The 27,734-nt window shown below is 45.3% G+C and overlaps 1 protein-coding gene across 3 annotated transcripts in view; it reads left to right on the top strand.

Annotated features, from left to right (window-relative positions):
• Positions 1-27,734, top strand: part of NFKB1 (nuclear factor kappa B subunit 1) — a 398,216-nt gene that overhangs the window by 209,908 nt on the left and 160,574 nt on the right. For all 3 annotated transcript variants that reach the window (XM_086961580.1, XM_086961582.1, XM_086961581.1), the window contains exon 10: positions 21,334-21,425. In XM_086961580.1, coding sequence (XP_086817706.1) covers positions 21,334-21,425 — 92 coding nt within the window. The remainder of the gene's footprint in view (positions 1-21,333; positions 21,426-27,734) is intronic.

Below are 27,734 nucleotides of genomic sequence, written 5' to 3'. Positions count from 1 at the left end.
CACCTTGAGATAATTGGCTAAGATCTTGCCAGCCTTATTTTTGCCTCCATAGAACTTGGCACTAGATTTTAATAAGTACAGGGATGCATCGTCCGTAGATTTTTTATTAAACTTCATCTTAGCGTTAACCAGGGCAGTTAGAGTTTGCTGTGAGCGAGAAGTGAAATAAGAATGCTCCAATTTCTTGATATCCAGAAGGATAGCCTTGGTAAAATCACGAGCAGCTCTACGTTTTTTAGCAACAAAGCCAATGATAAAATCTCTTGCCGCTGCTTTAAAGGCATCCCAAATGGTGTGTTTGGGGACAGGAGAATTATCATTTAGGGAGAAAAATTTGTGAGAGAAGGAAGTGAAGGAGGCAGTAAATTTAGGGTCTAGGAGGAGAGAATTGTTGAAACGCCAGCGTTTAGGGCCTGTTGATTTGGGTAGGATATCCAATTGAACTAATGTGGGGGCATGGTCAGAAAGTAAAATCGGACCAATTTCTGCATGAGTGAGAGTTTGGGCAATATGATGGGTGACAAAAATGTAATCAATCCGAGATTGGGAGTGGTGACAAGGAGAGTAGAAGGTAAATTCCTGGAGTTCTGGGTTGCAAAGACGCCAAGCATCAGTGAGTTTGTGTTGGGAAATAGCTTGAGAAAAGGATTTGTGAGATTTGTTAGGGACGAAGTGTGCTCTGGAGTTCCTATCGAGAAAGGGATCTAGGGGCTGATTGCAATCTCCTGCTAGAATAAAATTATCATCAATGAATCTGGTGATGTGTTGGGAGAATGAGTGCCAGAAAGTGGGATCCCCAGTGGTAGGGGCATAAACATTTATGAGAGAAATCGGAACATTCTTGATAGCAAGTTTGGTATATATCCATCGGCCTTCAGCATCGGATTCTTGGGCAAGCAGGGAATGAGCAAGATTTTTGTGACATAAGATTGCAACGCCATTGCGTTTACCATCCCCAGGAGAATAATAAACATCCTCCACCCAACTTCTTTTCAATTTAACAGATTCATCGGCAGATAAATGGGTTTCTTGTAAAAAAGCAATGTCCACATTTAAACGCGAAAGATGAGATAAGATCCTTTGACGCTTGATAGGGGAGTTGACGCCCTTAACATTCCATGTGATTACCTTTAGAGACATAACGTCTCAAAGAAGAGGGAGAGAGTAAAGAAAGAGAAAGAGGTACAAAGAAGACCCAGAAGAATGAGGAAATCATGGAGAATAAAAAAGTCAATGAAAGACAGCGCAATATAATAATGAGTAAAAGAGTGAGAAAAGAGAGAAGAGGAGAAGGAAAAGGAAAAGGAGAATAGAAGCAACCGATGCGGAAAAAATGAGAAGATAGTCCAGAGACATATCATATCGAAGAAGAAGAAGAAAACAAAAGAAAGAAAAGGGGGTGCAAAGGAGACCCAAAGAATTGAAAAGCCAAGAAGAATAAGAGAGTCGGTAAAAATCAGCGCAGTGTAATAACGAGTAAAAGGATGAGTAAAGAAGAAAAAGGATGAGGAAAAGGAAAGTAGAAGCGAGTTGTGTAGAGGAGAGGATAAGGTAGTCCAAGAAGTAGTCAGAATAATAGATAGAAGACAGCAATAGAAGAGTATTCGAAAACCAAGAAAGAGAGACACCTGTGAAACAGAGAAAATTGGGGGACTTAAAAGTGAAAAAGATACAAGGAGGAAAGTGAACAACTGGGAGGAAAGGGAAAACATACTTACGAAGGGTAGAGATGGGGAGGGTTGATCACCAGGGGAAGGATACGCGAGGAGATGAATGAGGGGGGAGCGCCAGGCAAAGGAAGCAAGCGTCCAATGCAAACGAACCAACAGGTCGGGGGAATGACGCCAAACAGATTGTAAAACCTACAAGGAGAAGGGAGGAAAAACAATAATGAATGAGACGAATGAGAGAAGGTGAGAACAAGACAATAATGAGTAGCAAAAAGGTACGCAAATAGGCGGCAGTGAACAATACTAATTAACGAACAAGGATGGAAGAAAAACGAAGGGGAGTGAGGGGAAGAACAGGAGAACATGAGAACAGGAGCCGCCGGAAAACGTGGTAAGAACAAGCAAAAATACATTCAACAATGCACGACAAGCATGCAGATTAATTGAAATTTCAAAGCTTTATCACGCAGAAATCATGGCGGGAAGGCTGACGAGGAGCTGGAAAAGTCCATATCAGAGGCCTGAGTTGCATTCAAAAAGCTGCGTAGGCGAACAGGATCTTCATATGTCGTAGTTTTGTTGTTGTAGGTCACTCGGAATAGGCAAGGGTGGAAAAGACCGTATCTGGCTCCAATGGCACGAAGTTCTGGTCGCATGTCCAAAAAGGCCTTGCGACGAGTAGCTGTGGCTCTTGCATAATCCTGTGCAAAGAAAAGATTGGAGCCTGACCATTGCAGACGAGGTGAGGCACGGGCCACTGAAATAACTTTGAGGAGGTCAGTATATTCTAAGAAGTACATGATGACACCTCTTGGTCGTGAAGAAGGAGAGGAAGTAGAAGGGAGGCGACCCAACCGGTGTGCACGCTGGATGTTAAGCGTAGTATCTTCAGGTAGGTGAAGAAGCTTGGGCAGAAATGATTTGAAGAAGGCAATGGGATCAGTCCCCTCACAATTCTCCGCCAGGCCGTAGAGACGAAGATTATTGCGCCTGTTACGGTTCTCCAATTCTTCAACCTGCTTTTGAAGAGAAGAAATTTGAGATTGCATGTGTGTTACTTTAGAGGATGACTCCTTTAGAGCTGTTAGGGAGGGTTCTACTGTAGTCACCCTGGCATCCATCTGAGACCAGTTGTCAGTAAGAACCTGCAACTTAGAATTAGTTTCTTCCATGAAGGGTCTGAGGGCGCGTATTTCTTCCAATAACAGCTCCATGGAAACAGCCGATGTGGACCCCGTTGGCGATGGAGGATCTTTTTTAGGGCGTTTCGACGTGACCTTCCCTGGAGGCTGGATGGGCCGCTCCGTGTTAGACTGCGACATTTGAGTGATGATTCCTTGAGAGGCCTCGAGGTGCGCCAGTGCAGAAAAGACTTTGGAGTTTTTAATGAAGACACGACGTGGAGGTTTGGAGGTGCGAGAGAATGCCTTCTTTTCCATAAAGACGAAGAACAATAATGTCCACTACTAGTCCAGAGGCAGTGAAGAGTATGCGTCGGAGCTTCTAACTGAAAAACTGCGCAGGGTGCAGGTATGCCATGGAGTGAGGAAAATGGGTGGAACAGCAACCAAATCTCTAATTGAAGGAGTTAGGACATAGATGACGATAACAGAGAGCCATCGTGGCGACGAAATGTAGAGAAATGGCACCTTGTGGAGCAGAGAAGGTCCGTCAAAAAGAAGACATCAGGAGTGCAAGGGGAGCAAATGAAGGAGAACGTACAAAAAACCGTGCTCAGCACTGCTCCAAATTGTAAATAGCGTTAGAGCTGTGACCAAGGAAGAAAGCAGCGCAGTTGGTGTATAATTAAATCAGTCTGAATGCACCTGTAGGGTGTCTGAGGAGATAGAAGAACATTTGCTCAAAATGGCCGCCAGAGAGAAAAAAAACGCGAGCCAAACTTGCCAAAATCCGTTGAGAGGCAACTCATAGCACATGCAGGCAGCGGTGAAGCATACAAGCAGAAATCACCTCACCATGAAGAGTTTGCGCCGTGTAGGGCTCTGTGGTGAACTCGCATTGTTGTAGAACGGGAGCGCCGCAGTCCGCGCTGAGAGAGCACAAGATGGCGGGCGCGACTCTCACTCAGCCGCGTCCGCTGCGAAAACATGAAAAACGGCCATGCCGTCGCTTGGAGAGGACCGCAAAGAAGAGCCCCTCTGTCGCTGCCGTCTCCGGTCGCAGAAAATTAGCCTTGCAGGTGCAGGTATGTCGGTGGAAGCGGCGAAATCCCCTGGCGACCGGGAGCGCTCACATCTGCGCTGCCGTCCTCGCCGGGCGCCAAGCCACGCCCCCCGCTCCAGAACCCTCTTGTTTTCTATTGCAAAGCCTAGGGTGTGGATGGGAGGTGGTGTTTCTGAGGATTTTCAAGTTACAATCCAAAAGCTAGCACAGAGGCAGGTCACGGTTTCACTTCTTGGATCTGGACATCATTCCAGACCATATCCTCACAATTACATGACGTCTTCAGTGTAGTAACGTGTGCTCTTGCTTGCTGTGCCTTAGAAGCAGGGTTGGATTTGTAGGGTGGCACTCGGGCAATGAGCCACTAACTGAGCTGTGGCTACGGGCTACTTTTATGGCCAGCTTGTTGGCCGATCTGGGCTGTATCTGGACTGTTCGGATGTCGCCAGTGGCCCAGTGCAGGCTTAAGCGACCATTCCGGAGGCTAATGGGCATCTATTACCTCCCTTTTACCAATGGGCGAAGGTGTCATTCCAGGTCTCTTGCTGGCCCGGTCCATTAATGTATGCAAGTTGAAAGGAGGTGGGGGTGGCTGAGTGAAGTAATGCGTGCACAAAGGGACCTGGTAACTTTCGCATAATTTTTTTTATCGCAGTGAAGTCAAGAAAACATGTTTCTATTCGAGAACCCCCCCTTCTTTCCATAATATTTAAAACACTGAAACTGTGTTTTGTGAAAAGTCGCAATCCGCAAATGTGGGCTACTTTGTTTTTTAGGGTTCCTGGGCAACTTTTTGAACCCAATCCAAACCTGCTTAGAAGTGACGGCTAACACAGAGCGAGAGTGCTGTAAAGGTTCCATGGATTTGGAATTGGAGGCACAGTAACATGCTGAGGAGACAGCAGACTGGCTGCACAAAGGGAAACTGAGGATGAGACGGGCAGATTTGGTGGTAGACAGAGAAGAGAGGGCAGAGAGTTGAGGGATAGGAGTACACGGTACAAACTAAGAGAGAGGAGAATGGGGGTGTACTGTGGCTGACCGCTGCAGTGGCTGAAGCGGGCAGTTTAAGTGAGATTGCGTCCCCACTCCCAGCGATTTCCCCTACTCCCAATCACTGTCTGGGTACCAAGAATTTCCTTTTACAGACAATTGTGCTGTAAAAGCTTAGTCCAATGGATTTTGTTGGTAGGCATCGGGAATACAGCTACCAGAAGGCATCTGCTTGCTAAATTAAACCCAAGACAGGAGTATTGCTTTCTTAGCTGCATGGAATTATCTAGTTTATTTAAATCATTCTGCCAACCAGTTATGAAATGTAAACGTTCGCTGTGGAAATTCAACCATTATATAAAATATAATGCATGACATGGTGATCACAGAGAAGCTGTGTGTGCAACGCTCTCAATAGGGGTGTATTCCACTCCCAGGCTGCACTGCTAGTGTGCTCTTCCGCACCAGTGACTGCAGCATCTGAGACAGCACGTTGCGCATTAGAACCGAAGATGTCAATTCAGCCACTCGACTGAGTCAGCAGCTCAAACATCTGGCATCCAGGATGTGAGACAGTCATCCTGCCACAGGGCTTAGGGGACACCGCTGATATGCGTGACTGATTTGGGACCCTGCTTGAATGTATCCAGAGTGCGTCACTCTAACGTCGGATGCGTGGTGCTTGGCAGGCATGATATATGACCCACGAATATGAAAACGAAGGCACCAGTTAAGAAAGACTAGTAAAACTTTACACTGGGAGGCCAGTAGGTAACTCCCCCTTGTAGGACAGAGATAAAAACAAAGCTATCCCTTTACCTCACAGTACAGTACCACCATCTATCCCGGAAAACCCCAGTCACAGAGAGCATTACCATTCCGAAAGAGGGTTGTACTTTGGGTCCACACTCTTCCTCTGAGCAGAACTCTTTGGCTCTCCGTCTATTGAAGCGAGACGACGACCAAGCTTGCATGATGGTCCTACTCCCTGAGAACAAACTACAAAATTGAGGAGCCCTTTATGAAGCAAGATAGGCTATGGCAGCTTGCATTTCCAGAGCCATGCAGGGGACTCGCGCCAACAATATAACAAGCATTGGAAATGCAATAGGTCTCGGATTTATTTGAGTTAGAGCTAATGGCATTGTAAATGGCAATGTCTTTTAGCCATGTGTTATGGAGTGTATGCATGTGGTGTGTAGTGGAATTATGTGGGTTGGATTGGAATTATAGTAATGGTGGCATGCTGCGCTTTAGATGAATATGTGTAAAAGTAAAGTGCTGAAAGTTGTGTTTGCGGGAACCGCAGGTACATCCCCAATGAGGCACACCGAAAATGATCACACAAAAGTGCTTCGTGAATTCCTTGAATTTATCACGTTTATTTTCTTTAAAGTTACTTCATTTGTGAATTGTTTGTTATTTGCTGATATTTAAAGCATATCAAAAGACAACATCATTGTGCATCCGAACTGTAATATCCTATGCATTTCGGGCTGTTTAGCCCTTGGTCACGGATAAGCTGAGGAGGAAGAGTAAAAAAAAGGGGGGGTGTAAGGGATAATGCTCTAGAGTTTAACGTGAATAATATGTACAGAGTGCTCATAGTGCTATTCAAACGGATTATCTACTGTGGGTGGCGTGTGGTAGTTGTGACCAGAAAGGATAAAATAATAACAAAATGATGCGGGCACGGCTAACTCATAGCGTCAGATGTTGAGATTCAGGCTGAAAGGTAACATGCAGGTCTAAAGAAAAGTATTTAAGCCGGCGTGGGCGTGCTCCGCGAACAAACGGTTGCGTGTGGGTTTCAGGCTTACGAAATTGCGCGTTAGCATGCACTTACTTCAGGATGAAAAACATAGCGGCGTAAAAACGCGTGCTCATTCGAGTAGCAGCCGGTTGTCTGTCGTGTCAGGAAAAAAACACGGGTAGATAAATGCTTAAAAAAATAAAAATAAAAAGTGAAGGTGGACTAACGTATAACAGTGAAGTTAGAAAAGTGTGGCAGCCATATTAGAATGGTGAAGTTATGGAGAAAATAGGAACAAGGTACATTCAATGTGTGAGCGATATCAGAATATACATGGCAAAGTTATAAACACTGTATACAAAATTATAAAAAACAACTTAATTCAGTACGATCATTAAGCCCGTTCGGCTTAAGAGTCTGTAGCATGTAAATCCATTCAAGTTCTCTTTTAAGTAGGAACTTGGTGTTGTCAGTTCCTTCTCTTTTCAACACCGTTTCAAGAATAATGAATTTCATTTGAGCGATGGTGTGGCTAGCCTCAATGAAATGCATAGCAAGGTTAGATTTTTCAGATCTTAGTCTAATGTTAGACTTGTGTTCGTTGAGGCGTATTTTCATTTTCCGTTCTGTCTTGCCAATGTACAGTTTGCCACACGGGCATTTCAATGCATAGATTACATTGGCAGTATCACATGTCGCGTCCACCTTGAGTTTTACGTCATAGCCTTTCATAGGATGCTGTATAGTATTTCCTTTGATTGCACTGTTACAGTGACTGCAATTACGGCATGGTTGGGTGCCGCGATGGTGTTTTAGTGGCTCAATGGGTTTAGTCAGAATTTCTTTCAAGTTGTTACTTCTGGTATGAGCGAAGATTGGAAGTTGCTCGAAAATTCCCATGAAATCGGGTTCATTTTTTAACACAGGCCAATGTTTGCAGATGATCTTTTTATATTTGTAACTAGCTGTTGAATACTTGGACACAAGCACCATACGTTGTTTTAGATCCTTTTGAGACTTGGTCATACTTTCTGTTCTTGAGATGGTGGTGACACGATCGCGTGCTTGTTTCAGAACGTTGTGAGGGTATCCTCGTTCGAGGAATCTGTTTTCCATATCTGTGATGCGTTCTTCAGCCAGCTGTTCATCAGACACTATGCGTTTGACGCGTAGCATCTGGGAGAATGGGAGGTGTTTTTTGAGGGAGCCTTGATGAAAACTAGAATAGTGTAGGGCATTGTTTCGATCAGTACTTTTCCTATAAAGGTCGGTGACCAATCCTTGTGAGGTATTTTTTATATGTACATCCAGGAATGCGATATCTGTATCGCTGATGAGCCATGTCAGTTTGATACGTGGATCTTTATCATTGATTTCAGTCATGAGGTCATGTAGGGTTTCCTTGGTGTCTGACCACAGAAAGAAAAGGTCATCAATGTATCGTGTGTACAGTTTGGCATGCTTCTGAAAATTCGGGTTGGTGTATATATAGTTCTTTTCGAAGTTTTCCATATATGTATTTGCGTATGACGGGGCAGCACAATTCCCCATGGCCATCCCAGAAAGTTGTAGAAACCATCGATCATCCACTTTAAAGTAAGAATGGTAAAGGGTGAAGATCATGCGACATGTGATACTGCCAATGTAATCTATGCATTGAAATGCCCGTGTGGCAAACTGTACATTGGCAAGACAGAACGGAAAATGAAAATACGCCTCAACGAACACAAGTCTAACATTAGACTAAGATCTGAAAAATCTAACCTTGCTATGCATTTCATTGAGGCTAGCCACACCATCGCTCAAATGAAATTCATTATTCTTGAAACGGTGTTGAAAAGAGAAGGAACTGACAACACCAAGTTCCTACTTAAAAGAGAACTTGAATGGATTTACATGCTACAGACTCTTAAGCCGAACGGGCTTAATGATCGTACTGAATTAAGTTGTTTTTTATAATTTTGTATACAGTGTTTATAACTTTGCCATGTATATTCTGATATCGCTCACACATTGAATGTACCTTGTTCCTATTTTCTCCATAACTTCACCATTCTAATATGGCTGCCACACTTTTCTAACTTCACTGTTATACGTTAGTCCACCTTCACTTTTTATTTTTATTTTTTTAAGCATTTATCTACCCGTGTTTTTTTCCTGACACGACAGACAACCGGCTGCTACTCGAATGAGCACGCGTTTTTACGCCGCTATGTTTTTCATCCTGAAGTAAGTGCATGCTAACGCGCAATTACGTAAGCCTGAAACCCACACGCAACCGTTTGTTCGCGGAGCACGCCCACGCCGGCTTAAATACTTTTCTTTAGACCTGCATGTTACCTTTCAGCCTGAATCTCAACATCTGACGCTATGAGTTAGCCGTGCCCGCATCATTTTGTTATTATTTTATCCTTTCTGGTCACAACTACCACACGCCACCCACAGTAGATAATCCGTTTGAATAGCACTATGAGCACTCTGTACATATTATTCACGTTAAACTCTAGAGCATTATCCCTTACACCCCCCCTTTTTTTTACTCTTCCTCCTCAGCTTATCCGTGACCAAGGGCTAAACAGCCCGAAATGCATAGGATATTACAGTTCGGATGCACAATGATGTTGTCTTTTGATATGCTTTAAATATCAGCAAATAACAAACAATTCACAAATGAAGTAACTTTAAAGAAAATAAACGTGATAAATTCAAGGAATTCACGAAGCACTTTTGTGTGATCATTTTCGGTGTGCCTCATTGGGGATTTACCTGCGGTTCCCGCAAACACAACTTTCAGTAGTATCTAGTGGTGTGCAGACGGACAACACCACCCGGTGAGAGCACCCTAAAACGCAACAACTTTCGCATTAACTTCCTATGTAACTTTGTTGTGCACCTCCCACACCCTTTCTTGATATACTCCACTTCCGCCCACGGAGGGGTAGCACGCTTTTCAACATGCAATTTGAAGACATCAGCAGAAGCACGGAAGCCAGAGCACACACATTGGCATACGATGACACAGAAAAAGACAGAATCTACGCGCTGATTGAGGAAGACGTAAGCCCGACTACAACCTTTAGAAACAAGGAACAATGTGTGAGACAATTAATTTACTTGTCAAAAAGACATATTAACCAGAAGCTCCATGCGAGCACTTTACTGCGGTATCACCGGGCACTCAGGATCCCACGTGGTCTTCGCATTGCACTAAAACCCTCACTCTGTAAAAACTCCAAAAGCTTCCTCGAGAAATGGAATGGAATACTTAATAAGTGCAGCTTAGATCTTATATTGTTGATTGTCGAGGAACTGGCAGGCATCCTTAAAGAAATGGAGACGGAAATGAAAGAATTACAAGAAGAAGTAAAAAATCTACTCACACCCGAGGAATTAACATCGATGCTTGAAGACACTAAAACCATCTTGGATAAATATCAGAAGGAAATATTAGAACGTAAAGTCAGAAAATTCCGACGCGATACGCTTGATTACAAGCTGGATGAAGTTTACTCTTGGGCCGACGTCTATGCCCAAAGACGCCGTAACAAACCATCAACCATGAACACTGACACTTCATCATCTGATTCAGATTCGACAAGGATTCCACCTAAACGTCCCCAACCGCCCAGGCAACCAATTAATAAAGAACAAGCCAGCACATCGAGTGCCAATCAACCTCAAGACCTAACTACATCATCACAGTCTTTTTTAGAGGTAAGCCAAGCTCCTCCCGACGACCCAGGCGGAGCAAAAACAAAAGACAGAGACATCAGTCCACCAACCACCAGGAGCACAATCGCCAAAAAGAAACAAGTCTCGTGATTAACATCTCGAAGACGGTAATTAGCGACTACCAAATGAAACTATTGGAGAAAGGTACTTCATTTATCCCAACCACTTCAACTAACCTTTTGGAACTTGAAGTAAGCACATTCAAATTCACCCGCAAACTTAGACTCAGACATTTTTTCGACAATGTTTTACCTCCTGTAACCATCACTAAAGAGGATGAACTTAAAGGACTACGACCACCAAGTACATATTTACCACCGACCAGCCACAAATGCATAGACTTGTTTGAAACTTTAGTTCGCCAGGATCTCTCTAATATCAACTTCAAAACACCAAGGAAAATTCAGAACTTAACCACCAAAGACCGTGATACACTGAAATCATTGGCTAATAATCCTGAAATCAACATTACTAAAGCGGATAAAGGAGGCGCACTAGTTATCTTGGACAGTGAGATGTACCAGAACAAACTTAAAGAGCACATAGAAGACACCTCTACCTATATGGTACTGAACTGTAATCCTACAAACGAGTATCAAGACTTACTGAAAGACATTGTTCTTAAAGCATTTCAAAACGGTATCATCGAAGAGCGTACCAAAAAATATTTGCTGATTGATTGTCCAAAAAGTCCTACAATACATATGAGCCCCAAAATCCACAAAAATTTGATGGACCCACCATTCAGGCCCATAGTATCTACCAAGAAATCTATACATGAGAGAACTGACAAATTTATCGACAAATATCTACAACCGTTAGTGATCCAATCTCACAGTTACATCAAGGACACTACTGACTTTTTGTTGAAACTTTCCAAAATACCGAACCTCCACAATGAATCTTACATACTATGCACAGCTGATGTGAGTTCATTATACACCTCTATACCGCACCTAGGAGGAATTGAAGCAATTGAACAAACATTACTGAATAGTGGAATTGATGTGAAACTCCAAACATTTCTAATTGAATTAATGATCTTCACCCTTTACCATTCTTACTTTAAAGTGGATGATCGATGGTTTCTACAACTTTCTGGGATGGCCATGGGGAATTGTGCTGCCCCGTCATACGCAAATACATATATGGAAAACTTCGAAAAGAACTATATATACACCAACCCGAATTTTCAGAAGCATGCCAAACTGTACACACGATACATTGATGACCTTTTCTTTCTGTGGTCAGACACCAAGGAAACCCTACATGACCTCATGACTGAAATCAATGATAAAGATCCACGTATCAAACTGACATGGCTCATCAGCGATACAGATATCGCATTCCTGGATGTACATATAAAAAATACCTCACAAGGATTGGTCACCGACCTTTATAGGAAAAGTACTGATCGAAACAATGCCCTACACTATTCTAGTTTTCATCAAGGCTCCCTCAAAAAACACCTCCCATTCTCCCAGATGCTACGCGTCAAACGCATAGTGTCTGATGAACAGCTGGCTGAAGAACGCATCACAGATATGGAAAACAGATTCCTCGAACGAGGATACCCTCACAACGTTCTGAAACAAGCACGCGATCGTGTCACCACCATCTCAAGAACAGAAAGTATGACCAAGTCTCAAAAGGATCTAAAACAACGTATGGTGCTTGTGTCCAAGTATTCAACAGCTAGTTACAAATATAAAAAGATCATCTGCAAACATTGGCCTGTGTTAAAAAATGAACCCGATTTCATGGGAATTTTCGAGCAACTTCCAATCTTCGCTCATACCAGAAGTAACAACTTGAAAGAAATTCTGACTAAACCCATTGAGCCACTAAAACACCATCGCGGCACCCAACCATGCCGTAATTGCAGTCACTGTAACAGTGCAATCAAAGGAAATACTATACAGCATCCTATGAAAGGCTATGACGTAAAACTCAAGGTGGACGCGACATGTGATACTGCCAATGTAATCTATGCATTGAAATGCCCGTGTGGCAAACTGTACATTGGCAAGACAGAACGGAAAATGAAAATACGCCTCAACGAACACAAGTCTAACATTAGACTAAGATCTGAAAAATCTAACCTTGCTATGCATTTCATTGAGGCTAGCCACACCATCGCTCAAATGAAATTCATTATTCTTGAAACGGTGTTGAAAAGAGAAGGAACTGACAACACCAAGTTCCTACTTAAAAGAGAACTTGAATGGATTTACATGCTACAGACTCTTAAGCCGAACGGGCTTAATGATCGTACTGAATTAAGTTGTTTTTTATAATTTTGTATACAGTGTTTATAACTTTGCCATGTATATTCTGATATCGCTCACACATTGAATGTACCTTGTTCCTATTTTCTCCATAACTTCACCATTCTAATATGGCTGCCACACTTTTCTAACTTCACTGTTATACGTTAGTCCACCTTCACTTTTTATTTTTATTTTTTTAAGCATTTATCTACCCGTGTTTTTTTCCTGACACGACAGACAACCGGCTGCTACTCGAATGAGCACGCGTTTTTACGCCGCTATGTTTTTCATCCTGAAGTAAGTGCATGCTAACGCGCAATTCCGTAAGCCTGAAACCCACACGCAACCGTTTGTTCGCGGAGCACGCCCACGCCGGCTTAAATACTTTTCTTTAGACCTGCATTTTACCTTTCAGCCTGAATCTCAACATCTGACGCTATGAGTTAGCCGTGCCCGCATCATTTTGTTATTATTTTATCCTTTCTGGTCACAACTACCACACGCCACCCACAGTAGATAATCCGTTTGAATAGCACTATGAGCACTCTGTACATATTATTCACGTTAAACTCTAGAGCATTATCCCTTACACCCCCCCTTTTTTTTACTCTTCCTCCTCAGCTTATCCGTGACCAAGGGCTAAACAGCCCGAAATGCATAGGATATTACAGTTCGGATGCACAATGATGTTGTCTTTTGATATGCTTTAAATATCAGCAAATAACAAACAATTCACAAATGAAGTAACTTTAAAGAAAATAAACGTGATAAATTCAAGGAATTCACGAAGCACTTTTGTGTGATCATTTTCGGTGTGCCTCATTGGGGATGTACCTGCGGTTCCCGCAAACACAACTTTCAGTAGTATCTAGTGGTGTGCAGACGGACAACACCACCCGGTGAGAGCACCCTAAAACGCAACAACTTTCGCATTAACTTCCTATGTAACTTTGTTGTGCACCTCCCACACCCTTTCTAAAAGTAAAGTGCACCATATTGCGATTGCTAAAATAGGTAAGTGTGGATGCGTTAACAATTGATGTGTGCACTGATGGCTGGTGGTGTGTGTGCCTGTAGAAATTGTGCCCTGATGGCTGGTGGTGTGTGTCCCTGGTGGAAGCGTGCACTGCTGGCTGGTGGTGTGTGTGCCTGGTGAAAGCGTGCACTGACGGCTGGTGTTGTGTGTGCATGGTGAAAGTGTGCACTGATGGCTGGTGGTGTGTGTGTGTTTGGTGAAAGCGTGCACTGACGTCTGGTGGTGTGTGCCTGGTGGAAGCCTGCACTGACGGCTGGTGGTGTTTGTGCCCGGTGAAAGCGTGCACTGACGGCTGGTGGTGTTTGTGCCCGGTGAAAGCGTGCACTGACGGCTGGTGGTGGTGTGTGTGTGGTTGTGTGTGTGGTTGTGTGTGTGGTTGCGTGTGTGGTGGTGAGTGTGTGGTGGTGAGTGTGTGGTGGTGAGAGTGTGTGTGGTGGTGTGTGTGTGTGTGTGTGTGTGCTCTTATGTGTGTGGTCTTATGTGTGTGGTCTTATTTGTGTGTGTGGTGGACTTAGTTCGAGTTTTCGTACCCTGCACACTCACACACTGCCCCTACACACTCACACACTGCTCACCCTACACACTCACACAATTTTCATCCTGCACACTCACACACTGCTCACCCTGCACACTCACACACTGTTCACCCTGCACACTCACACACTGTTCACCCTGCACACTCACACAATGTTCACCCTGCACACTCACACACTGCTCACACTACACACTCTCACACATCTCACGCTACAGACTCACACACTGCTCACCCTACACACTCACACACTGCTCACCCTACAAACACACAATGTTAACCCTGCACACTCACACACTGCTCACCCTACACACTCACACAATGTTCACCTTGCACGCTCACACACTGTTAACCCTGCATACTCACACACTGCTCACCCTGCATACTCACACACTGCTCACCCTACACACTCACACACTGCTCACCCTACGTAATAGAAAAAGACCTAGCTCTGCCCTTTGGCCTGTGTTGTAATCGTTCAGTAGGTTGTGAGTAGTTGGGCTTGATTGGTTGGGGCGTCCCCTCCTTGCTGCTCCCCTCACAGAAGGCCGGCAGCCTCCATGAAGCCTCCAAGACACGTGTTCACCTGTTCTTTGTGTTAGCTCCTATGTGTCAGTGCACCGTGTAAGCACACACGCATACCCTGCTCTCTCTGGAACACTCACTCTCCAGAGTCACTCTCACTCTGCAGTCACTCTCACTCTGCAGTCACTCTCACTCTGCTGTCACTCATGCTGTCACTCTCACTCTGCAGTCACTCTCACTCACAGACAGCTGGTGGTGTGTGTGCCTGGTGAAAGCGTGAAATGACGGCTGGTGTTGTATGTGCTTTGTGAAAGCAGGCACTGACGGCTGGAGGTGTGTGTGTTCCTGGTGAAAGCGTGCAGTGAAGGCTGGTGTTGTGTGTGCCTGTTGAAAGTGTGCACCGATGGCTGGTGGTGTGTGTGTGTGCCTGGTGTGTGTGTGCCTGGTGAGTGTGTGCCTGGTGAGTGTGTGGAGGTGAGTGTGTGGTGGTGAGTGTGTGTGTGGTGTGTGTGTGTGTGTGTGTGTGTGGTGTGTGTGTGTGGTGTGTGGCCTTATGTATGTAGTGTTATGTGTGTGGTGTGTTTGTGTGTGGGGTGTGTGTGGTTTGTGTCTGTGTGGTGTGTGTCTGTGTGGTGTTGTGTGATCCTCTGTGAGACACTGGGGTCTGTTGTCTGGAATGGAAGCTTTGGTCAGATGGGGGAGCATGGAAATGTTGCGCTCCTGTGAAAGAGCTGGCAGGTGATTGGGGTCCCCCTTAGGAGCCAAAGACTCTGAAAGCAGTGCCCCTGTCTTTAACACCACCACACCAGTGTGCCTCAAGTAACATGTGCCCGGTCTTCTACAACGCAGGGGCAGAGAGGAGAGGAGAGGCAGGACAACGCAGGGGCAGAGAGGTGAGGCAGGACAACGCAGGGGCAGAGAGGAGAGGCAGGACACAACGCAGGGGCAGAGAGGAGAGGCAGGTGACAACGCAGGGGCAGAGAGGAGAGGCAGGACACAATACAGCGGCGGAGAGGCAGAACACAACGCAGGGGCACAGAGGAGAGGCAGATGACAACGCAGGGGCAGGGAAAAGAGGCAGGACACAATGCAGGGGCGGAGAGGCAGGACACAACGCAGGGGCGGAGAGGCAGGATACAACGCAGGGGCAGAGAGTTGAGGCAGGTGACAATGCAGGGGCAGAGAGTAGAGGCAGGACACAACGCAGGGGCAGAGAGGAGAGCCTGGACAACGCAGGGCCAGAGAGGAGAGGCAGTACAACGCAGGGCCAGAGAGGAGACGCAGGACACAAGGCAGGGGCAGAGAGGAGAGGCAGGACAACGCAGGGGCATAGAGGAGAAGCAGGACAACGCAGGGGCAGAGAGGAGAGGCAGGACAACGCAGGGGCAGAGAGGAGAGGCAAGACACAACGCAGGGGCAGAGAGGAGAGGCAAGACACAACGCAGGGGCCGAGAGGAGAGGCAGGACAAAACGCAAGGGGGGACAGGTGAGGCAGGACACAACGCAAGGGGGGAAGAGGTGAGGCAGGACACAACGTAGGGGCAGAGAGGAGAGGCAGGACAATGCAGGGGCAGAGAGGAGAGGCAGGACAACGCAGGGGCAGAGAGGAGAGGCAAGACAACGCAGCGGCTGAGAGGAGAGGCAAGACAATGCAGGGGCAGAGAGGAGAGGCAAGACACAACGCAGGGGTGGAGAGAAGAGGCAGGACACAACGCAAGGGGGGAGAGGTGAGGTAGGACACACCGCAGGGACTGAGAGGAGAGGCAGGTGACAACGCAGGGGCAAAGAGGAGAGGCATCTGGAGGGGAGAGTTAACTAGGGGAAAGGGCAGGGACACGAGTGGTTTTGAAATGGGGCGGGGGCTAATGGGGACATTAGCAACATAAAAGGGAATTAAGAAGGTAGAATAAAAAAAATGAAGTGAAATTAGAGAAAAGGTGGAGAGAGGAAACATACGAGAAAGATAGAGGTGTGCTATCGGAATGAGAGGGGGTGCTTGAGGCGTGGAAAGGGAAGGAAGAACACGGAAACTGGAAAAGGAGAAGAAAAGCATTGGCAGGTGGAGAGGCAGTGACTCAGAAAGGTTGGTTAATGTTAATGTTAGTGGGTATTTGTTAAGCGCACTTACACCGGGTGGCTTCATGGCGCTGACCTAGGAACAAAAGGGGATTAAGGCGAACAGAGCAAAACTACAGCTGTCTACTATCCCAGGTTATAAGATTGCCTAAATAGCCATGTCTTAAGGAGCCTTCTAAACTGCATAATGTCAGTGCAGGATCGAATTTCCAGAGGAAACGAATTCCATAGTTTAGGTGTCAAGACCACAAAGCGGCGGCACCCCTGGCGCACACGTTTGAACTTGGGTACAGAAAGCAAGAAGAGATGGGTTGAGCGGAGGGTCCGGTTAGGCAGATATCTGGATAGCAAGTTCGTGATAAAGGTGGGGCTTTTAGCATACAGGGCCTTAAACACGGTGCAACCTGTTTTAAAGACACAGCGCTGGAAAATTGGGAGCCAGTGAAGTTTCTGAAGCACTGGGGTGATTGGTTGCCATCTAGGTTGACGCATGAGCAGCCTGGCTGCCTGGTTTTGGACCAGCTGTAATCGCCTGAATAAATATTGTGGCATCCCTAAGTATACAGAGTTCGCATAGTCCAAATGCGATAAAACCGTGGCCGTTAAAATCCTGGCCAGGGTGTCCTGACTAAAAAAAACGGTGGATTTTCCTGATCTTGCGCATCTGAAAGATACATTTTGAGATCACACTGCCTACCTGGGATTTCAGTGTTAGTTCCTTATCAAGAGAGACTCCCAACGTTTTTGCTGAGCTAGAAGGGGAGGGAGAAGAACCCAACTCTGTGGGCCAATAATGAGGACCGCAGAATTTGCCACTATCCCCGGTCAAGACAAGCTCTGTCTTGCCCGGGTTCAGTTTCAAATGGTTACAATCCATCCACTGTTGTATAAACAGCAGTGTTTCATGGAACTCCGCCACCGAATGATCGGAGCCATCGATCTCGTGGACCAACTGCAGATCGTCTGCATAGTTGAAAACTGTCACATTTCTCAACTTCAGAGATCGAATCAAAGGTGCCTTTTGCAGAGCGGTAGAGGGCAAGGAAACTAGAAGGGAGAGCGGCACGCGGGGAAAAAAAGCAATAGAGCTGAAATTGTGCATTCAGGAGAGCATAGAAGGCCAAATAGGGAAGTGAGGGGAGAGGGCAGGGAGGAACAGGACGGGAATGGGCAGAGCAGGCCTATAATAGTGAGAAAAACATGCGCAGAAATATAAACGGGCGAGGGAGGGGCAAACAGGCAGAATACGAAAGAAAAGGTGGTGCGAGGCGGAAAATGTGCAATAGTTTAGATGGTCTCTTGTATCCTGGAGAAGATAGGGGTAGAAAAAGAGGAATAAGATACAGCTTGTGGTGAAGAGCAGGGCAGGCGGGAGACAGGGACATGGAACTGGTGGGAGGAAAGGGGCAGTGTAGATAGCACAGAAGGCGGGGGGAGGGAGGATAAGCGAAATCAGTGGCGAGGGAACGGGTTGCAGAGAAGGTGCTGAAGAGAGATAGAGGGAAAAGGGTGGTGGTGACCAGTGCGGGGGCTGGGGTGGGACAGGCGGTTAGGGAGGAGTAGGATTGAGGCAAGAGAAGCAGAGGGGTAGAAGGGGGCGAGAGTAAAGGAGGGCTGCAGCCCTGGAAGATACAGCGCGGATGAGATAAGAGCGAGAGACTGGGAGAGCGATACGGGAGGGAAGGGTGGATTGAGGCACAGCGAGCGGCGAGGCATGGGATACAGGTAGCCCGAATGGAGGTATCAGGTTTGAGGCAAGTAGTTTAGAGAGGTGGAGGGCAGTGAGAAAGGCACCTGCGCCTAGGCTGCATATGAAACCTGTAAAAGTTGATTTTCTCTGATATTGTAACAGCTTACAAGCACTTCGTTTATTCTCATCAGCTGTGTTAGGTTTTCGTGAAATCCTTTGTAGTGGTTCACACAAAAAACACCTTCCTTTGTTTCTATTTCTCAAAACAGCTACATAATTAGATTGATTATTTCATGTGTCTCTGCTTGTGTTCATCGGAGAGAGCACGCCAGATAAATTAGCACATAGCAGGGCCTACAAAGACAGATAATATGCCCTTGTGTTTCCTACAAAGCCGTGTTTGACATTTGGCGCTGGCTAGCAAACCTGACTTTGCTTTCAGAAATAACAGGTGGCGCGCTGGAGTGTTCTGTCTCAAAAGAAGACGCATCGTGCAGGGCTGTTTGTATTGGTAGTATCTCAGCTTAGGTTCTGATGCTTCCTGTTATCTTTCGCCGCTAACAAAATAGAGCGTTCTCTGAGTCATGAGTTCCAATCCTGCCAAAGCAGAAAAGCTGCGTAATATAAATTGAGAAATATTAGCAGGTGTGACATAGAGTGCTTAACAGCAGATATGCGTTATGTAATTATTATTTTGGAAGTTGTGTTTTAATTTGTGTATTAGAGCCTGGCGCAACGATTCTTACTTCATAAATGTTGATTCGTCCTAACAGCGTGCACGCGCCTCCTTAAGTGAATCTCGATTTATTTCAATATGCTCCGGCAATCAGTATAAAGATCAATAGCTCCCATCCAGTGCAGCAGGAGTGCGCACGCCCCTGAGCGCGGGAACCATCGCAGCTTCATGATTAATTCAAGACTTGGAGTTAAGAAAACAGTGACGTCAGACTGCCCCAAAGAGGTTCCATGTTTTTTCACCTGACCGGTTTCTTGGCTGCTGTCCACAGAACCGCCTTGTGTCCCGCAGCTCCCCCACCCTCCAGTGCTGCCCCCCCAAAACACACACACACGGGCTGGGATGAGATAATACAAGCACGGCCGGCGCCTCAGACCGAGCTCACGAGGATGTGCACTAACGCCTCCGCAGCCGCCGTGCGTACAAGAGTCACACACGTGAGATGCGCCCTCACTGCCCGGACCCCACAACCCCAAGGGTCACACACGTCACATGCGCCCCCACTGCTGTGACCCCACGACCCCAAGGGTCAAACACGTGGTGTGCCTTCGCAGTGGTGCACTCAGAGGTAGTATGAGATGCATCTTCCTACTCATGCACGCAGAGAACACACGCGAGTTAAACCCACACAGCTGAGTCCACAAAGATGATAGTGAGAAATGGATTTTCACAGTCATGCACTCAGTGAAAGCGCAGGGTCTAGAGTCTGTCACACGGCTTCGCCACACCTTCACAACAATGCTTGTGAAGCCCGGTCATCTGCTAACCAGAAGTTAAAAGCAAGCGGCACTTCAACCGATCGCGAAAGTGATCGTATTGTAAAAAATAGCTGCTGAAAGTGCTGAATGCGCGCCCAGGCCCAGCATCTGGCTTCAATTACCGCGGCCCCTGACAACTGGTAATTGATGAATTATAGTCTTCTGCTGCGCGTGTCCGCACGGCATATGCAGGAAGTGGAGCAACTCTACAGACTATGGCCTATTGCGTGCTGCCTTGTAAAAACACAGCCATGCGAGGGCCAATTGCCATGCAGCTGCCATAAATAACTAACAAAATTCACGCGCTTCTCAGGAATTCATAGGTTAGATTTTCGAAGTCCTCTCAAAAGGACTCTGAAGCCACACCCACTTCGTGGGATGGGCCGAGCCCTAAAAGCGGCTTTTGTTAATTTGAACCAATCAATAGACTTTGTTGCTGTGTTTGCAAATGAATTGCAACAGTAATATTGAGTGATGATATGGCAATACACTAAGATGAGTGAAATACCCTAGGGTGAGTGATGGTGCACATGTGTAAATGCAAACAAATCAACTAACCAGAGGTGCACACCTTGCCTAATAATAATGATTTCCAATGGTAGGTCTGAAGAGGCAGCCATGATGGATCAGTGATTGTTGCCAACTGAGCATGCTCCAGTCATTACTAAGTGCTGGGCAAATTTAAACGTGCGCTACGAATTACCGAATAATGAGGCACTGTTAAGCAATCGTTTAGGATTAATGAGTGTTGGTGTAAACATGAACATGCATTAACGATTACTCAGTAATGGGGCTACTCTGAATATGTACAAGGGTGGTTCTGGTAAATCGTGACTTGTAGTTGCAATTTTGGCGCAATGGTGACCTCCCCTGTTTGCAGTAATGCTTAGACTGGCTTGTAATATATTTGCGGGCGTTCTTGGCATGACAGTAACCATCCCTGGTGTAATGTTTTCCTTAGCATGATAGTGACAATTCTTGCCATTTTGTTTGAGATATCAGCCTACAGTAATGGTGTAACCTGCCTGCATCTAGCCATGTACTTGGCGCTGATCTATTCATGCACTGGACAAAGGCCACCAGCAAGCCATCAGTGCAGTCCCCTATTTAGTCATTCATAGCCTAGTAACTCATTTGCTATCTATATGTCTATATTCACCACTTAATCACTCATACAAGCATTGATTTATTCATCCAACCATTGATTCTTGATCACAGTTCTCCAAGCGCGCACACAAATGTGTCAATCAATGAAGAATCACTTATGATGGCTTTATCGCGATGTTTAGGAGCATTTTTAGTCTGCCTTAACTTAATGCTAAATTTAATTCTTTAACCTGAGAGAGAATAGTACTCACTCCTGTTCCTTTGATTTTAGATGACATCCAAATTCGCTTCTATGAAGATGATGAAAATGGTGGATTATGGGAAGGATTTGGTGACTTTTCCCCGACAGATGTGCACAGGCAGGTATGCTGTATAGACGTGTTCATTTCAATTTATTTGGGGTGGGAGACTCGAATGAAAATTGTTTACAAATATACTTTCGTTGGAGATTAGTAAAACCCTTCCAAATTTCCAGTGGGCCGCTTTATCGCAGAATTTTCATTGTTGCTTACTTTAGTCATAGTCATACACATGGCCACATCTGGAATTGAGGTGCAAAATGTAAACGAGCTCTGTACATGACAATTGTTGGCAAAAAAAAATGTTTCTTCGGGACGCGCCAACAGACATAATAGCTTGTACCAACTAGCACTCTGAGTATGCTTGGATAGCGCCAGTGTTGTCACAGATATGATAAGGCGGTGTAATAAGAATGTATATAAAATGGAAAGAATTAGAGAGCTAGAATGTTTAGACTAGGGATCTTTTTTACATATTTTTTTATTTAATGTGAACTTGCTTTCATGATAATACATAATGTCCTTGATGATTTTTGTACAACTAATGCCCTTGTGCGATTGTTTTCGCCTATGTAGATTTGTGAAATTGATTACCTGTGAGGGGTATGTTCCAAATATTAGGTGCTGCTCTTGTCCCCGATCTTTAGTATCATGGGTATGACACTGGCAACGGAGCACAGATAAAAAAGATTGAAACTTGAGTGCTGCAATGGAAAACAATTACAAACAAGCATTTACAATGCAATGTATCGGCATTGTTAAAGTTAGAGCTATTGGCATTGCTCATGACATTATTTTTATTTATGTTTTTAAAACATAAATAAATGGCATTGTCATTTACAATGCCAATAGCTTAATCTCTCGCAAATGCGAGACCTACTGCATTTAGTCTTCAAAGAGAACCCCGCCCACGCACCTCACGCAATGATGGCCATGGCAGAACCTTCAACTCAGAGGACCACAAGCACCTCTTGCCTAGAGGACAAGCCCCCACAACCAGCCCCTCCACCCTCAGAAGGCCCCGTTTACAAGGATACTTTCTTCAAAGAGAACCCCGCCCAAGCACCTCGTACTCTCACTCACTTTCCCCATGGATGACCCCGTGTCAGGAGCAACTTCTCCACAAACCATCTCGTCCCACAAGTACCGCACCCACAAAGAAGCGCCTCGAGCCCTACCGATCCCGACCTGCAACCCGGGACCCGAGGTAAACTTTACATATTTCTACGCTACCACTAACTACTTGTCGTGTAGCAACCCTGCTGCTCATTCGGCAACATTTGTCCTAATTACAGTCCCTCTCACATTCAGATTATCGAGGTGATCCTGACTCGACCGGATGGCTATCCTATCGGTCCTCCTCCCACAAGGTAACCCCCATTGTTGTGACCAAGCGGTAACCACGCTTAGGTATTTGGGAATTTTAATACCCCTTCTGAGTTTCTTTCCCTATTGTTTTTCACCCTAGGAGGCTTGCCCACCGCCCCCCTGTCCTGATGAAGACCCGTTTTGTAAGGGCGAACTACCCTACACTTTCACAGGGTCGAAACGTAGACTGTCCCCATGGTCTTACTCCTACGGTCATTCAGGATTCATACAGCCTAATCAAGGAGATATTGTTTTCTGTGATTAAACAGTGACAAATTAATTTCTTAAGCGGCTCCTAAATATGGAGACCAACTCACAATGTATATATGACTATTGATCAATGATGTAAAAATTGATTACTGTTTATACACGTCACTCTTGATGAAGCATAAGTAATTTTTCAAAAAATTGCATAACCATGAAATGGTTGATATAGGTACTTTGTGAATTAAAACATTGTAACCTCATCTGTTTGCTTCCTTTCTCAACTATTTATTCTATTCTCTATTGTATATAAATCACTGTTTCAAGTCCGGGACCCCTCTGTCCATAACATTTATTACCCAGGTCCCAGTGACTATTTTGGGTTCAACCCTGTTGTTTGTAGCATACTTCGTGCAGACGCTGTATGCGAGGTTTTTTCTCCCTGTATATATTTTGTAAATATTTTGGCTATCTTCTAGCTAACACAGAATAGTAGACAAAGACACTCTCACGTACACTGAGGACTACATACAACAACTCCTCCATGATCCTGCTGACAATTTTTTATCTCCGAATATACCGCCCATTGATTTTTCTCTAAATGATAAGATCAGCAAACTGGAACGTCTGGAAAAGAAGTTAATCAGAACTAAACTACATGGACATTTCCTAGCACAGTGCTTACAGTCTAACATCATCACGGTTGGATTGCAAGTAAAGTTAGAACCAGCAATATTTGTCGACATCCCAAAGTTCAGGGAAGGATTTAGCTTTGTCGCTAACAACTGCTCCAGACACTGGATGGTGCTGGGAATCGAGACAGCGGTAGAGCAAGTCCAAGTTCTCACCAAACTGATATCCGATTTGAAGGCTGAGATTGCTGGTGACACAACACTCACCAATTCCAAAGAAGCCTTGACTAAATTGGTTGCAACACTCCAGGATTTTGAAACCACCACTATCAAGAAAAAATTAGAGAAGCTTGCCCGTGACGTGCGAGCTTACGATAAAAAGAAGACATATCCCTACCTACAGGAGGAATACTATCGTCAAGACCCCCAATGGCGCTTCACCAGTCGTGGACGAGGTGGCTGCAGAGGAAGACGAAACTACAACACTTTCTCTGACTCATCCTACAGCTCCGGAGAGGACTGCGAACAAGCAGGCCCAAGTGGAAGTTACGGATATCAAGATTCATACGGTCCAGCGTATCCCCCTACTTTTTTAGGACGAGGAGGATGGAGACCACCAAGAGGGAGAGGAAACATCTGGAACAAAGGCACTGGCAGGGGCCAACAGAATGTGGAAACATCCTGGGAGAACGGACGAGGGAGAGGTGCGAAACAAGTTTACTTCCCTCAGGAAGAACATGGAGAGAGGTCCACCCGCCGGAAGAATTACAGGTGGTAAGACCAGTTACCAATCCTGTAATCAATATTTCTGCGCACAATCTAAATGATGATGAAATCAAAGTACTCAGTCGCGGATTATCCTTTGTACCCATGTCCTTACCGAATGTCTTCACAACCATTGCTGAATTGCACTGTTTTTTCCGCAAAATCAGACTTAGACATTTTTTCAAGGATAAACCATCTAAATCTACGGGTACACCCACCGGTCTTCGAACACCTTCGACCTTTGTGCCTCCAACGTATGCTATGACCAACAGAATTTTGGCATACGAAAGTTTGGTTCTCCAAGATGGAAAGAAAATCCTTAATGAGAAAAAGTATACGAAGTATAATATCAGTAAAGCCGAGAGGCTTGCCTTATCATCTCTTAAGGACAATAAGAGTATCATAGTCAAGCCGGCTGACAAAGGTGGCGCCATTGTTGTCCAGGATGTGGTGAAGTACAAGGAAGAGATCATGAGACAGCTAGATGATGGGATCAGCTATAGAAAATTACCCGGGGACCCCTCTAAGGACCTCGCAGCTGAGATCCAAAGAGTCACTAAGGATGGTTTGGAACAGGGTTTCCTGTCGGAGCAAGAATACCAGTACCTGAACCATAAGAATCCACGCATACCGACTATCTATACTTTGCCTAAAGTCCATAAGAACTTGCAGAACCCCCCGGGGCGACCTATTGTGTCAGGTTGCGGCTCAATATTGGAACCCCTATGCCGTTATATAGATTTCTTTCTCAAGCCACTGGCTGAACAAACTGAAACGTATCTGCGGGACACCACGCACACAATCAATATAGTGGACGGACGGCCTTTCAATTCCAATGCAGAACTCCTGGCCACTTGTGACATTGTTTCACTTTACACCAGTATCCCTCAGGAAGAAGCACTAGTGGTGGCTACTATGGCATTGGATAAACGAGAAGCACCGGTACGTGTTCCTACTCCATTCATCATCCTGCTGTTGAAAATCGCGATGATGCGGAATTTTGTCGTATTCCAGAACTGTTTCTACCTACAGACAAAGGGAGTTGCCATGGGGGCTGCCTATGCCCCTGACTTAGCAATAATCTTCATGTCCACTTTTGAAACCACTTTCATTCTCAATGATTCAAATCCATTCAGGTCCAACATACTACTATGGATGCAGTACATAGATGATATCCTTTTTGTCTGGGCTGGCACGGATATTGAAATCAACAATTTCTTCACTTAGCTGAATAATAAATCCCAGGACATCCAATTTACTATCCAATTCGCTAAAACCCAAATTGATTTCCTTGATCTTTCAATCATTGCTGAGGATGGGGTCTTGCACACAACCCTTTTGAGAAAACCTGCAGAACGTAACTCACTGCTTCAGTACTCAAGTCATCATCCTAGGAGCCTTAGGGACAATTTGCCATTCGGACAATTTTTAAGGATTAGACGTAATTGCAGTAAGAAAGAGGACTACATGGCTCAGTCAGAGAACTTGATGGACCGCCTCATTGAACGCGGATACCCCAAACGCCTGACCAAGAAGGCTCGTAAGAGAGCGTGGTTCAATCCCCGAGAGACATTACTTCAACCTCAGGAGCGAACCAATAATGAAGACCAACGGCTAATATGTGTAACTACTTTTTCGACTAAAAGCAACGAGATCAAGAAAGCTGTGAATAAACATTGGACAATGATATCAGAAGATGTGGGGTGTGATTGCCCACCCCTACATTCCTTCAAGAAAGCTAAAAACATACGTGACCATGTGGTGTGCTCACTTTTGGACAATACATCAACGTCGACTATCACGTCCCTTTGGAACCTACCTCCTGTTCTGGGTCATTTTAAGTGTGGAAGCTGCAAGGCGTGTCCATCCACCATCCAAACCAAGGAATTTATTTTCAAACATCACCGCATAAAATTGAAATCCCACACCAACTGCAACACTGCGGATGTAATCTACTGCATAATCTGCCCCTGTGACCTGATTTATGTTGGTCAGACCCAACAACGCATCAAAGTGCGTTTCCTACAACATTGTAGCCGGGTCAGGTGTAAAGTGGCTGGGGCACCAATAGTTGAACACTGTATGAAAGAGAACCACCTTCCGGAGACCTTAAGATGGATCGTACTGGAACAACTGAAACTTGGTCCCAGAGGAGGGAACATCGCCCCTATTCCTAACGTCAGAGAATTGAAATGGATACAATTTTTTGATTCAGTACAGAATGGCCTGAACGAGCCTGAGAGCAGCTTTGCACAACTTGCTGTCCTTTGATACATCTTCTTGACTATTCTCTTGATACCCTTCTAATCATGTCTATACACATTCTCTTGATAATAAATCTGTACCTTCTTTATCTCCGAAAATAAATCATGCATAATGCCAATGAAGTGTGCATTTTACCACCCTGCACGGTAGGTACATGCACAAATGTGATCTAATTAACGTAATGATTTAGCGCTAACAACCACGAATGCTGGGTATTTTGGTTATACCAACGTGTCCGTTAGGTACACCAAGAATGTTTATGTATTTGCTAATAATCAGACTTGTCACTTCCTCTGGCCGTACTCTGCCTGTTTTGAACTAAAACCCTCATAATCATCAGTATTACTATCCATCTCACGCATTTTTGCTGATGGCGAGGTACTTCTTTAGCGTCTCTGGTTTCCCGACAACCACGAGGGTAGTCCCTTTTTAGTGTCAACATCTCCCAATATATATACGTAGCCACGCCCCTGTTCCTGACTTCCTGGTTACGAGAGCCACTTCCATTGACTGCCTCGAGACCTCGCTCATGCAGGAACAATTTGTTTGTCAAGGTAAGCCCGTTTTGAATGAAGTGCGGAAATCTGGTATTATTAATATGATCCAGAACCCCTCCCGATCAAGCATTCATGAGGCCGCGCCTTCTGTTTTTCCTAGATACGATCTATTGATAGCGATCCCGACCTGCAACCCGGGACCCGAGGTAAACTTTACATATTTCTACGCTACCACTAACTACTTGTCGTGTAGCAACCCTGCTGCTCATTCGGCAACGTTTGTCCTAATTACAGTCCCTCTCACATTCAGATTATTATCGAGGTGATCCTGACTCGACCGGATGGCTATCCTATCGGTCCTCCTCCCACAAGGTAAACACGTTAATGATCATGGTAGTCCCTCTATCAATGTACCCCCATTGTTGTGACCAAGCGGTAACCACGCTTAGGTATTTGGGAATTTTAATACCCCTTCTGAGTTTCTTTCCCTATTGTTTTTCACCCTAGGAGGCTAGCCCACCGCCCCCCTGTCCACCCGTTTTGTAAGGGCGAACTACCCTACACTTTCACAGGGTCGAAACGTAGACTGTCCCCATGGTCTTACTCCTACGGTCATTCAGGATTCATACAGCCTAATAAAGG

Source organism: Lissotriton vulgaris, chromosome 3_1 (assembly GCF_964263255.1).
Source record: "Lissotriton vulgaris chromosome 3_1, aLisVul1.2, whole genome shotgun sequence".
Lineage (NCBI taxonomy): Eukaryota > Metazoa > Chordata > Amphibia > Caudata > Salamandridae > Lissotriton > Lissotriton vulgaris.
Note: the sequence above shows the minus strand (reverse complement) of the source record. Positions and strands in the feature narration are given on the sequence as shown.